Here is a 12872-nt window from a genome sequence, read left to right as displayed (position 1 = left end):
AACCACTTTAGTTAACATTTAGTATACTTTTTTTCATTTTTTGCAAAAACCTTTTAAGGATGCATGCTTTGTAAGCCAATTATAATAAACTCTTTGAGGGCCGGGAACATCTGTACCTCAGCAAACGAAACAATGTCCTCCTCGGTGTAAGCACCAGTAACTGCGAGATTGTGATGGGAGACCGCCATAACCACAGCCAGCTGTGTATTAAAACCATGATGGAAGCTGCTTCTAACTTCCCTTTAGCGCAGATGCCACAGCAGTAAGTGCGTATCATGAATTGTAATAATTTGCATGGTATGGATATAGGTGGTGTTGCTTTTCAGAGTACTGAGTCCTTTATTGAGAGCTGTTTTGCACTCCACTGGAATAATGTGCCAAGTACAAAAGAGTAGGTAGGTATCCTACATCTGAGCATCAGGTGCCAGGAATGTAGCTGGTGCTTAGCGGTAGTGATTAAGGACATAAGCTGTGGTGTTAATCTTAGGTCCAAACCTCGGTTCCACTATTTACCAACTATATGTCTGCAAACAAATTTCGTAGCCTCTCTTATCTAAAATGTAAAAATACTGCCTCCTTCAAGGGATTGTTAGGACCAAGCAAAGTACTAGTAATGTACATAAAGTGTTTAATATATTACCTGGCATATTGCATGGGGCTGATAAATGGCATTTAAGGAGATTTTTCTTCTCTTAAAAAAATTTAACCCTGCACAGGCAAGCCATTAGGATTATTGTGAAACTACTCTAAGATCAATTAAACTACCTTTAAGGGGCTCATAGGCAGACCTGTTCAATGTTTCTTGAGTTTACTAGAGTAGTTTAGGAACCACAGAAGAGTATGGACATTGGAAGCTGGTGTTCAAACTAGAATCTAGAAACTTCCAATTTTTATTTTATTTTATTTCTTTGTACTGAATGAGGCAAGGAAGTTCATTGTCTGCCTTCTGGTAACTTACCCAAAGTTCAGTCCCTGGTTCATCTACCAGGGCAGAACTCTGAGACTTGGCTCCTCCCATGAGAATTACTGTTGCACAAGCATTGAAGCCTCTAATACAGGCTGTTCATTATTTTCTTAAAAACCAGAGACGTTGCTGTAAGGACCAGGAATTGGAGAAGTGTTGTGTCGTGTTATGATTATAACAAACCACTACAGTGCTGAGGCTAGCACACACAATAAGTGAAGAAAGGAGATGACCAAAGTTTCCAACAGCAGGTGTCATGTGTAATGTCAAGACTTCTCAGGCATCTGTATCAGATGGAGCATCTCACACCTGAAAACGGATTGGGTATCACAGAGAACCATGGGGATTTGTGCACCAACGAGAGGGAGAAAATGTATCTTACTATTAGTTATTAAAGTAGAAGATTTTTGCAATGAGTAAAAAACAAGGGAGCTTTTGAACAGTTTGGAGAATAAAATTTTATTGGAAGAAATTATGAAACAGAAGAGTCTCCTGCATCGTCAGGCTTAATGGAGATGATTCAGGAAGAAGAGAGAACACCAGGTGCTCTCTGGAAGCAGACCTGAACACGCTGAGACTCTGAGGCACCAACTCAAACTTAAGCAGCTGCAGTTGAGTTAAGTATGGCTCGGCTCCTTGAGGTTAAATTCCCAACTAGCAAGATATCCAGAAGCGGAGCAAAGTAGATCTTGTCCTCTGGTCAAAAGACTCTCCAGAGCAAATCTGAAGCCCCAATTGCAATTTCAGCCCACTAATTTGTTAACTGTGAAACAGGTTCCGAGCACAAAAAAAATGTGAATGACAATGGGCTGGAGATTCAGTTTTCTCTCACAGTCATCCTTAAACTCAAGCACAGCCACAATTCAAATAATCAAGGGCTATACAGTCCCAGGCAAATATAAGATTCAGTCTGATGAGGAAAGCTAGTACTGTCCAGCTGCTGGCTGAAATAGAAAATTTTTCAAAAGAAGCCTAACCTAGAGCCTGCCGAAATTAGGGTGCCTTTCCTTTTTGGACCAGTCCTTAATTTGACTTAATTTGGTTATTTTGTTTACAATGAGACTGAGATTGCAAGATACCAAGTTTATTTAAGCTCAATCAGAGATGTTTTTTATACAGGGTGGGGCAAAAGTAGGTTTATAGTTGTGAGTACATAAAATACAGTTTATTCTTATATTATTTATTCATTATTGTACTATTTTCCATATCACCAACTGTAAACCTACTTTTGTCCCATCCTGTATTTATATTGCTAGAAAAAAGTTAATTCATAAAAACTAGCACACTTTTTTAAAGAATTATTTTAAGTTCGATACTAAAAACATTTTAAACTAGGTTTTGAAATAGCTTTCTATTGAGCTAATGTTATAGATAGCTAGAGAGTTATCAAATTCTTAAACTACTGAAAAGGCTGTGTAAATTTTAGTTGCAATTATTACATTATTAATCTTTACAAGTAAAAGAAAACTGACCTAAAAGTGTGAGGTTCCAAGTGTGAGAGAGTATAAACTTATACGAATTAAATCAACTGGCTAATTACATTTTTTTAAATATGTTTTTATTGATTTCAGAGAGAGGGAGAGATAAATAGAAAACATCGATGATGAGAATCATCAATCGGATGCCTCCTCCATGTCCCCAACTAGGGATGGAGCCCACAACCCGGGCATGTGCCCTGAACAGGAATTAAACCATGACCACCTGGTTCATGGGTCGATGCTCAACCACTGAGCCACACCAGCCAGGCATATGTTTTTTAAAAGTTCATTAGTCATTGAAAATTCTATAAGTACTACATGTTATCATCATAATATTGTCAATTATATTGCAACTTCACATAGTACAACATGAAGCACATGCTGAATATTCCTTTTCTGTATCTGGTCATATTTGAACTGATTCAAATAAACTTGCTAATCTGTGTAGGTGCTTAGCAAACTACTTAACAAAGCAATGCTCAAAAATTTGTTACTCTAATTTTGAGAGTCCATAACCCCTACTCCTAAATTCCTCTCTCCAGCTCTGGTGAATTAAAATGGAATTTGGGCATTCAAGTCAATTGCAAAATAAATTATAATGAAAGCAGAACACAAGAAAAAGTACATTTGAGTCTCAAACTAAAGTTCCACTGTCTTCCTGCCTAACATTGAGCCACCTGCTCTCAAAAGTGTTTCCCTTTAGCTGAAACCAGTTTGGCTCAGTGGATAGAGCGCCTGTCTGTGGACTGAAAGGTCCCTGGTTCGATTCCGGTCAAGGGCATTTACCTTGGTTGTGGGCACATCCCCAGTGGGGGGTGTGCAGGAAGCAGCTGATCAATGATTCTCTCTCATCGATGTTTCTAACTCTTTATCCCTCTCTCTTCCTTTCTGTAAAAAATCAATAAAATATATATTTTTTTAAAGTGTTTCCCTCTCCACAGCATCTTCTGTACACATTATAGTACTTAACACATTTAATCGTAATCACTGGTTTTGACTGACCCTTGTATTAGCAATTAAAGGCAGTCCTTGCTAAAACCGTTTTGGCTCAGTGGATAGAGCATCGGCCCAAGGACTGAAAGGTCCCGGGTTCGATTCCGGTCAAGGGCATTTACCTTGGTTGTGGGCACATCCCCAGTGGGGGGTGTGCAGGAAGCAGCTGATCGATGATTCTCTGTCGTCGATGTTTCTGACTCTCTGTCCCTCTCTCTTCCTCTCTGTGAAAAGTCAATAAAATATATTTTAAAGGCAGTTCTTTCTCACTTTTATATTTCTTGATCCTGGCAATAGCTGATACACATTAAAGGCTCAGTAAATGTTTGCTGAATGAATAAATGAGTGAACTAAACAATAATGATTTCAGGCATTGTAACTAAACATAGTATTCATCACTTAAAACTACATTTAATATCATGCAAAAAAATGAGAAACTAGTCATCTTAGTCATTTCCAATTTCAATACTTTAATCCTTACATTCCTAACATCAATACTTTAATCCTTATGTTCACTTATTCAAGTACATAGTACTAATATACACTGGCACAATGTAGGATTAGCTTTCGGTACCTACTATTTTTCATTCACATAGTGCTATTATTAATCTAAATTAGCAACAAAAGGCAGTTTATAAAGAAATATCTCATAAAATAATACATCAATAAAACTAACATTGTGTTATTAACATACATTTTCTGATCTGAGACTGTCGATATTTACTTTCAAACCAGGATGTTTTCATGATAAAAACTAGATCTAATCACTTTTTAATTCTAATTTTCCTTTGGTACAGCAAACAAACCATAAAACAGCAGTTTCTGCCAGTTTTAATAAATTAATGTAACTATTTTATGTTTATTTCCCACATATGTTCTTACAGGTAAAATTGCATTACAGTGAATTCTCAAAGCCAAATTGATTGTTATTGCAAAGTCACTGTTAGAAATTATTATATACTAGAGACCCAGTACATGGAATTAATGCACTTGCAGGAGGAGCAGTTGTTCCTCAGCTGGGTCTGCACCCTCTTGCAGTCCGGGAGCCCTCGGGGGATGTCCGTCAGTCGGACATCCTTAGCACTGCTGCGGAAGCGAGAGGCTCCTGCCACCCTCGCTGCGCTCACCAGCCATGAACCCAGTGGCTTCTGGCTGAGCTGCGCTCCCCCTGTGAGCGCACTGACCACCAGGGGGCAGCTCCTGCATTGAACGTCTGCCCCCTGGTGGTCAGTGTACATTATAGTGACCAGTTGTTATGCTGTTTGGTCAATTTGCATATTACCCTTTTATTAGATAGGGCTAGAGGCCTGCTGGAGGAAGATTCCTAGAAGAATAGGGCTTCTTTGGCCGGAATGAAGCAGAGAAGGGAGACTTGCTTCCCTCCCATCTCCACTGCCCCACTTGCTTCTCGCTTCACTCCTTTCTGCAGTACTTGGTTTCCTTCTACGCTGTCTTCAGTCTTCGTTCTGTGCCTGTTTATGCAAATTAACCATCATCTTTGTTGGGTTAATTTGCATACTCGCTCTGATTGGCTGGTGGGCATAGCGGAGGGATAATCAATTTGCATGTTTCTCTTTTATTAGTGTAGATATATAGAATTTAGGACTAATTTATTACACAAATGCTAGGCTTTAAGAAATAAAAGCCAGCATCTGAAATCTGAGTAAAAAGTGACAAATATATGAATTCTTTCTAGCAAGATCAGCGATCACTATATAATACAGTACTCTTTACTTTGAAATATGTACAAAATTATGAAACTGTCAAGAGATGGTTAATATCTTTTCTCTTTCATAATAAAACTCCAACAAAGTACTTTCTATACCCGTTGGTTCTTCATAATAATCACTATTATAAATGACAATAATGAGAAATGAAAATACTTGAACTTTTAAAAAATACAGAGCCCTTCTTGATTAACAGAATTTGTTTTAATGAAATTTTATCTATAATATCTTATACCTTAGACAAGTAACCATTAAAGAAGTCAATGCCAGAGTATTCATATAACTATATTATAGATCTCAGGAAACAGACATTCAGAAAAGACTTAAGGCTACCCAGTAATAGTCTCTTATAAAACCCAACAAACCTTACCATTGTAATTTGATTTAAAAGGGGCCAAAATATTAGTTTCTGTTGAGCCAAGAATACGAAAATCTTCCACTGATGTCATTCTGATGTTCTTAGTTTTTCAAGCAAATAGTCAGCCTGTAATTTTAAAAACACAACACATTTTTTATTACAAATATGGTAGCTGGTGTGAAAAATTCTACTGGCATCCCTATTATAATAAACCACAGCAGACTGTCTGGATAATACGTATTCTCTTCTTAAAAATATCTTACAAAAAACTTAAACATAAGTGGAATCATATATTATTTGGTTTATTTCCCTGAGCATAATTTCCTCATGGTTTATCCATGGTTTAGCATGGGTCAGAATTCCCTTCCTGTAAAAAAAAATCATTTTTCAAATACAGTGGACATATATTAGTTCCAAATGTACAACATAGTGATTAGATATTTATATACATTAGGAAGTGTTCTCCCCAGTAAGTCTGGTATCTTTCTGATACCATAGTTATTACAATATTATTGACTATATTTCCTATACTGTACTTTATATCCCCATGACTATTTTTTTTTAAAGTGTATTTTTAATTCGTTTTTATTATGAAGCATGGCTCATGTAGAAAATTAGAAATACAAATACAAGGGGAAAAAAATCATGTTTTGAATTACACTGATACTTTAGAGACCACACCAACTATCCTGCAGAATATCACACTATTTCATTTCAAATACACACACATTCCTTAAATATATTTTAATTAAATAAAGTCATTTAAGCAAGTTGAAGAAAGGAACAATAAGTCTGAAATAAGAAGTTTCTAGAAATAGGGTGCTTTTGAAATTTATTTACTATGACTATAATAATAATATGCATTGATTAATGGTAATTATTTAAAATTTTATAATTACTCAGATATAGCAACTGTAGGTCACCTTGTCATCATGGATACATAAAATAAGAGACTGGTAAACTACTAGTCAAGTGGCCTTGGAGCGATCGAGTCATTTTTTTAGCCTTGACTGTCAGGCCACAGGCCTATAAGCAGCTGAATTCTATTCTACTTTTATCCTAGTGAAGCAGAATTTTGCAATTTTTTTTAGGCTCAAAGCTTCAGTCTCATATCTGGTAGTTGATGCTACTATAGCCCTTTTTTAAAGGAGATTAAATATCAAAAATTACAAAAATCTCAATTTCTACAGTAATGTTGCTAATGAAGACAGAGGCTGCATGTAACATTTATTGAGTATTTATTATTTGTAAAGTACTTTTAAGTGCTTTACATGTAAATTATTTTATAAATTCTACAGAAATAGGTACTATTACCTATATGCAGGTAATAAAGAACTTGGACCTTAAAACTCTTAAGTAACTTGCACAGGGTCCCTCAAGTAATTAATGAAGCCAGAATTTGAATCCAGATTTGATTCTGGATTCTGAACTATAAATGCCATGATTCTTCTATATCACATTCTCTACCTGAGATGGAGAGACTCAGCCTTAGTTTCTCTTCCTACAGATCTGACGACCTGGAAAATCCCCCCAATTAAAAATATTATTTTGGATATGTGCAAGAAGTATGATAAAACAGGTTATCACACCTATAAAAGCTGTCTCCAAAAAAAGAAAAGTTACATTAAAAAAAAGGACAAATATTTTATATACTTTTGTATGCTGCTAGTATAACAATAACACTTACTGTGATGAACCAATAGGAATTCGGTCTATAAATCAATTTTGATATAAAGCCAAACTCAGTGACTGGTGCTATGACATGAAGGTGCAAGTGGGAAATGGAGCAGAATGGTGGCACGTGAAAACCCATTCTAAAACAGAAAGGTAAGAGATAATTGACAAATCAGTTCTACAATAGTTTAAAGCTATTTTTTCATGTTAAAATGCATAAATATCAAAAAGATCCAACACAGGTTGCCTAAGGTAGATCTTCACTCAAACATCTCTTTTACTGTTTTTCTTTATTTACTTTAGAGTATTCACAAAGTTCCTCTTCTTTTCATGTTTAAATGTACAGTAACATAAACTCTTCATCAAGAAGGTCTTACAGCATATCATGCCTTAATATAACCTTCATGAATTTGGAGATGGCATTCCATCCTATCACTTTCAGCCTTTATCATATTAAGCTTTAATTCTCCTAAAATATGCCTCTTAATGAAGATAAATAAATAAATACAGGACACTCAAGTAGGTTCCATTATTCCAAGACACAGCCAGTAGATGGCAAGTGTTCTCCTTTAGTAAAAGTGGTAAATCATTTCCTTATGAACAAGGATTTTAGTAGTGAAATTAATTATATTATCATTAAAGAAAAAATTTATCATCACTTGTTTCTTGTTTAACAATAAAAATTTAGATGAAAATTATTCATATTCATTTGTTTTAAAATACATAACAATTCTTTTGACTAATAAATTTTTTTTTAAATATGACTTAACCTTTTAAAAATTAATTTACAGTTTCGCAAGTCCCCTTATTCTAAGTGGAAGAAGGCACAGAAGTGCTATATTGTGTCAGTATAGGACAAGGTAAATCAGATATGCAACACATATTGGAAGGCTTTCACTACTACCTAGAAAAGGAGACTAGGTTTTCTCTCTATGGAATACAAGTTATCTAATGTAGAATCAAGAAATCTAAAAGCCAGAAGAGACTCGGCCTTTTTATTTTAAATATGAGGAAGCTAAGATCCAAAAAGTTTAATAAACTTTCTAAAGTCACAGTGTTAGGGAGTGGCAGAGTTAGGATTTAGACTCCTAACTAAAATAGAGTCAGAGGGACCCAGCTCTACTTTTTCATCCACTCTTTATTGTACTAAATACAAAATTATGTTAGCAAGAGGTAAAGTGAGTTTCTTAACTTTGCAGAATTCAATATTTCTTATTTTTAATCCTCACCTGAGGATATTTTTTGTTGATTTTAGAGAGGGAGGGAGGAAGAGAAACATTGATGTGATAGTTGGAACGAAAGTACCATTTTCCTATTACACTGAGATTTATGATGTTTAAGATATGCCAGACATTAATATGTCATTCTTTTTTTTTTTTTAATCCCCATTCAAGGATATTTTTCCAATGATGTTTAGAGAGAGTGGAAGGGAGGGAGGACGAAGGGGGGAGAGAAAGAGAAACAGACAGACACACACATTGATTAGTTGCCATCAACTAATTGCCATCTACTGGCTGTGTCTTGGAATAATGGAACCTACTTGAGTGTCCTATATTTATTTATTTATTTATTTATTTATCTTCATTGAAGAGACATACCTTAGGAGAATTAAATCTTGTCTGTTTCTATAACAAGCAAGCACTCCTATGACTAGGATGGGAATGTACTAGTTTTGGCCAAAGGACATCAAATACCATTTGTTCTTTGTCATTATCATTCTTGGGTATTCGGAGCATCTTCACACACACAGTCTCATCTAAGCCTACAAGTAGGCAGAACAAGATTAAAAGGCTTGTCTAAAACAACAGAACCAGTACAAGCCAAGTACACTGGAAGCATCGTGGGGAGCATTAGAATTCAGGTCTCTCGGAATTCCAGTTCAGAGGTGTCCGAGCCACCTTCACTATACACACCTTGGTACTGCTTTGGTCACACAGGAAAAGTCGGAAATATTTAAAAACAAAAACAGATGCCAAATTGAACATTTTGTGCTTTTGCTCAAATTTTGACAAATGAATTCAAGTTAATTTCATGCTAAAAGTATATTTTTAAACCACATAAAATATTTTCTAAGGAAATTCGATTTATACACAATTTTATAGAAATGCACATATTGAACAAAGAAAAGTCGACTCATAACTATTCTACCTACCCACTGATTGAATATACTTGTCTGTCCAAACTACAAGAGGGGATTATTAGAAGATGTTGAGACATGAGAGGAAGTAATTTTTTTTTCCCATTAAATTTACATTATCAATGAACTACACATTCACTTTCAGGAAAACTGCATTTACATTATAAACTCAGCCGGTTCTGCTTTCCTTTCCTATGAGGAAATAACATTTCAGAAAAATCAACTGTGAATATTGGTTTCCATTTGGAAGTATACATACCTCACATTTGTGAAGTCAGTGAAATTATTCTTTTTAAGAATGGTTTTTCCAACAGTAACCATGCTCTCAACTATAAAACAGGAAAGAAATTACATTACATTTATAGCAGACATTAAGTTCACTAAAGTGTTATTAATCTTAACTTTGGGGTCCTAATCAAATTTACTTATTCCAGGGGGGTGGGATTAATTCTAAGTGTGCAAGACTGGTACAATATCCGTAAATCAATAAATGTGACACAACACATTAACAGATTGTAAGACAAAAATCACACGATCACATCAATAGATGCAGAAAAAGCTCTGGACAAAATCCAGCACCCATTTTTGATAAAAACTCTCAGCAAAGTGGGAATAGAGGGATCAAGATGACAGAATCATGAAGAATACTGCCATCATCTTACCAAGTCCTATTTGCTCTTTCTTTAGCTCTGTGCAGTTTCCAATATGCTGCTTTGGCACCACAAGATAATGATGAGATGCTGCTGGTTTGATATCTTTAAAGCAAACTAGGTTTTCATCCTAAAGCAAAAACATAACATTTGCTAGTGAGTTTTTTAAAATAATTAACTAATGTGTCCTGGTGAGTGTGGGACAGTGGTTAGTCACTGAAGGGTCATGGGTCCGACTCCCAGTCAAGGACACATACTGGTTTGCAGGTTCAATCCCCAGTCCCAGACAGGAGGCAACTAATCAGTGTTTGCGCCTCTCTCTCTCTCTCTCTCTCTCTCTCTCTCTCTCTCTCTCTCTCTCTCCTCTCTCTCCTCTCTCTCCTCTCTCTCTCTCTCTCTCTCTCTCTCTCTCTCTCTCTCCCCCCCACCCCGCTCCCTTCCCCCTCTCTTCTCCCTCCCTTCCACTCTCTCTAAACATCATTGGAAAAATATCCTTGAATGGGGATTAAAAAAAAAAAAAAAAAAAAAAAGAATGACCTATTAATTTCTGGCATGTCTTAAACATCATAAATCTCAGTCTAATAGGAAAATGGTACTTAATGTACCAACTATCACATCAATGTTTCCCTCCCTCCCTCTCTAAAATCAACAAAAAATATCCTCAAGTGAGGATTAAAAATAAGAAATATTGAATTCTGCAAAGTTAAGAAACTCACTTTACCTCTTGCTAACATAATTTTGTATTTAGTACAATAAAGAGTGGAAGAAAAGTGGAGCTGGGTCCCTCCTGAGTCTATTTTTTTTACGACTACTTTGCAGGGAGACACCTTATTCTTTCTCCCTGTCTGGTCTCCCTGCCTCTTCCTTCCCCTGGGCGCAGTGGTTCTCAACCTGGCTCATGCCGCGACCCTTTAATACAGTTCCTCACGTTGAGGTGACCCCAACCATAACATTATTTTCGCTGCTACTTTATAACTTTGAAAAGGTTGTATCTTTAAAGGCAGGTCGAACCTATCATTCAGAATTGAAGGTCAGATAAAGAGCTTCACAGATAAGAAAAAGCTAAAGGAGTTCATCACGGCCAAACCAGGATTATATGAAATGCTGAAAGGTATTCTTTAAGAAGAGGAAGAAAAAGAAAAAGACAAAGATAAAAATTATGAACAACAAATACGAACCTATCAACAAAAAGTGCCTCGAAAAACCAAGGGAATAAAAAATCTGATGAACAGAATAAACTGGTGAATATAACAGAACCAGGGGCATAGAAAGGGAGCGAACTGATAATTCTTGGGGGAAAGGGGTGTGGGGAGTGGGAACAGACTGGACTAAAATTGTACACCTATGGCCTAAACCGGTTTGGCTCAGTAGGGGGTGTGCAAGAGGCAGCTGATCGATGTTTCTCTCTCATTGATGTTTCTAACTCTCTATCCCTCTCTGTAAAAAAAAAAACAATAAAATATATTTTTTTAAAAATAAAATAAAATTGTACACATATGGATGAGGACAGTGGGGGGAGGGGGGAAGGGCAGAGGGTGGGGTAGGAACCTGGTAGAGGGGAGCTATGGGGGGGGGGGGGGAGAGGAACAACTGTAATAATATGAACTAGGGGTGTCAAACTCAATCAGAGAAGGGGCCAAAATCTAAAATCCAGCCTAAATCGCAGGCCAAATGGTTTACTCAACAGTCATAAACTGTCATTGTGATGGAAACGCAGCGGAGTGCAGTGATGACAGCGCGGTTCGGGCCACATTGCAAGGCCTGACGGGACGGATTTGGCCCGCGGGCCTTGTGTTTGACACATGTGAAGGCTTATTAAATTTAACAAATAATAAAATAAAATGCAAAAAAATAAAATAAAAATAAAGGCAGGTAGCACCGACAGAACTGTGTGCCAGCTGCCTGTTTGGAAAGACCTGGGCAGCACCCAGCGCTCCTCCACGTGACACCTGCCTGACCTCCGACCTTTGACCTCGGCCCCACCTCCCTCCCGTCCACCGAACCACCACCTCCACAGTTACTGTGGCCCGTGGGCCCTGGTCCCGGCCTCGCCTCGGGAGCCTATGAATCTTGTGCAGAACTTAAAAGCGGTGTTTCAACGGCGGGGGTGGGGGCTGCCGCAGCAGAGACCATAAGTGCCATTTTCTGCCCAAAACTTCGGTCCCCGCAGAGACAGGCCCGAGTGCGGGCTTCATCACATCCCCCCCTCCCCACACACACACACCCCGGACCCCACACCCCTCCCCCGCACTACCAGCCAGGGGCCCGGGGAGAAACCCCGGCCTCCGAGGGCCCAGGCCGCCCACCTCGCAGTGCAGGAACTCGGCGTCCTCCCCCTCCACGATCCGGCAGAACACGCACTGGCTGTTGGAGCGCGTTGGCTTTGCGGCGCCCTCGGCGGTGGCCGAGGGAGACCCCGTAGGTTGTGCGGCGGTCCCACCGCCGCTCACTCCGCCGGAGCCACTGGGCGCGTCGTCGGCCATGGCGCCTGCCCCCGCGGCCCAGCGCCTCGCCTCCTCCGGGACCAGGGGGCTCGGCCGACCGAGCCGCCTCCGGCACCTGCGCGGCTTCACCTCCAGGCGTCGCCGCGGGCCTGGCGCTGGGCGGAGCTGCGTCGGACGCGGGCGGGAGGGCGGCCCGGTGCGGGGCCTCCCTGGCAGCGCCCGGCCTCGAAGCCACGGCCACGAGGGGGCGCGCGAGTACGACCAGGACTCTACTGGGCGGAGCCCGCGGCGGGGTGGCCCCGCCCCTGCGTCTCCTAGGTAATGACGCACGACGTCCGCCCAGACGCAGGAGCCCTCCTGGCGTCCCGTCGACTCTCCAGCGCGTCCTAAGGCCCCGCCCAGGGAGACCTGTTAGGGATCCTACCAGTGGTCGGCAAACTGCGGCTC

The 12872-nt window shown here is 39.1% G+C and overlaps 1 protein-coding gene and 1 long non-coding RNA gene across 3 annotated transcripts; both read right to left on the bottom strand.

Annotated features, from left to right (window-relative positions):
- Nucleotides 1-1397: 1397 nt before the first annotated feature.
- On the bottom strand, nt 1398-2605 carry LOC123651356. The gene is made up of 2 exons (XR_006740010.1): nt 2437-2605; nt 1398-1727 (listed from the first exon to the last, which is right to left on the bottom strand). It is a non-coding gene; the product is annotated as an uncharacterized LOC123651356 (long non-coding RNA).
- Nucleotides 2606-5099: 2494 nt separating this feature from the next.
- Nucleotides 5100-12598, bottom strand: HINT3 (histidine triad nucleotide binding protein 3). 2 transcript variants are annotated; one of them, XM_036414089.2, is made up of 6 exons: nt 12288-12598; nt 9994-10111; nt 9591-9660; nt 7208-7334; nt 6988-7037; nt 5100-5646 (listed from the first exon to the last, which is right to left on the bottom strand). In XM_036414089.2, exons 1-6 carry the CDS (start codon nt 12462-12464, stop codon nt 5622-5624), a joined length of 567 nt encoding a protein of 188 aa, XP_036269982.1. In that variant the 5' UTR covers nt 12465-12598; the 3' UTR covers nt 5100-5621. The 2 variants fall into 2 exon arrangements, with proteins under 2 accessions (XP_036269982.1, XP_036269984.1); XM_036414091.2 differs by lacking the exon at nt 6988-7037.
- Between the last annotated feature and the right edge of the window lie 274 nt (nt 12599-12872).

The sequence above is a fragment of the Pipistrellus kuhlii genome, unplaced genomic scaffold (genome assembly GCF_014108245.1).
Source record: "Pipistrellus kuhlii isolate mPipKuh1 unplaced genomic scaffold, mPipKuh1.p scaffold_m20_p_5, whole genome shotgun sequence".
NCBI classification, from domain to species: domain Eukaryota; kingdom Metazoa; phylum Chordata; class Mammalia; order Chiroptera; family Vespertilionidae; genus Pipistrellus; species Pipistrellus kuhlii.
Note: the sequence above shows the minus strand (reverse complement) of the source record. Positions and strands in the feature narration are given on the sequence as shown.

Excerpts from the sequence above, each read along its gene's own strand:
- HINT3 (XM_036414089.2), bottom strand. The coding sequence starts at position 12,464 with ATGGCCGACGACGCGCCCAGTGGCTCCGGCGGAGTGAGCGGCGGTGGG. Across the intron at positions 7,335-9,590 it reads ACTGACTTCACAAATGTGAG|AATGGGTTTTCACGTGCCAC; the intron begins GTATGTATACTT and ends TTTCTGTTTTAG. Across the intron at positions 7,038-7,207 it reads ATTCCTATTGGTTCATCACA|GTCGTCAGATCTGTAGGAAG; the intron begins GTAAGTGTTATT and ends GGGATTTTCCAG.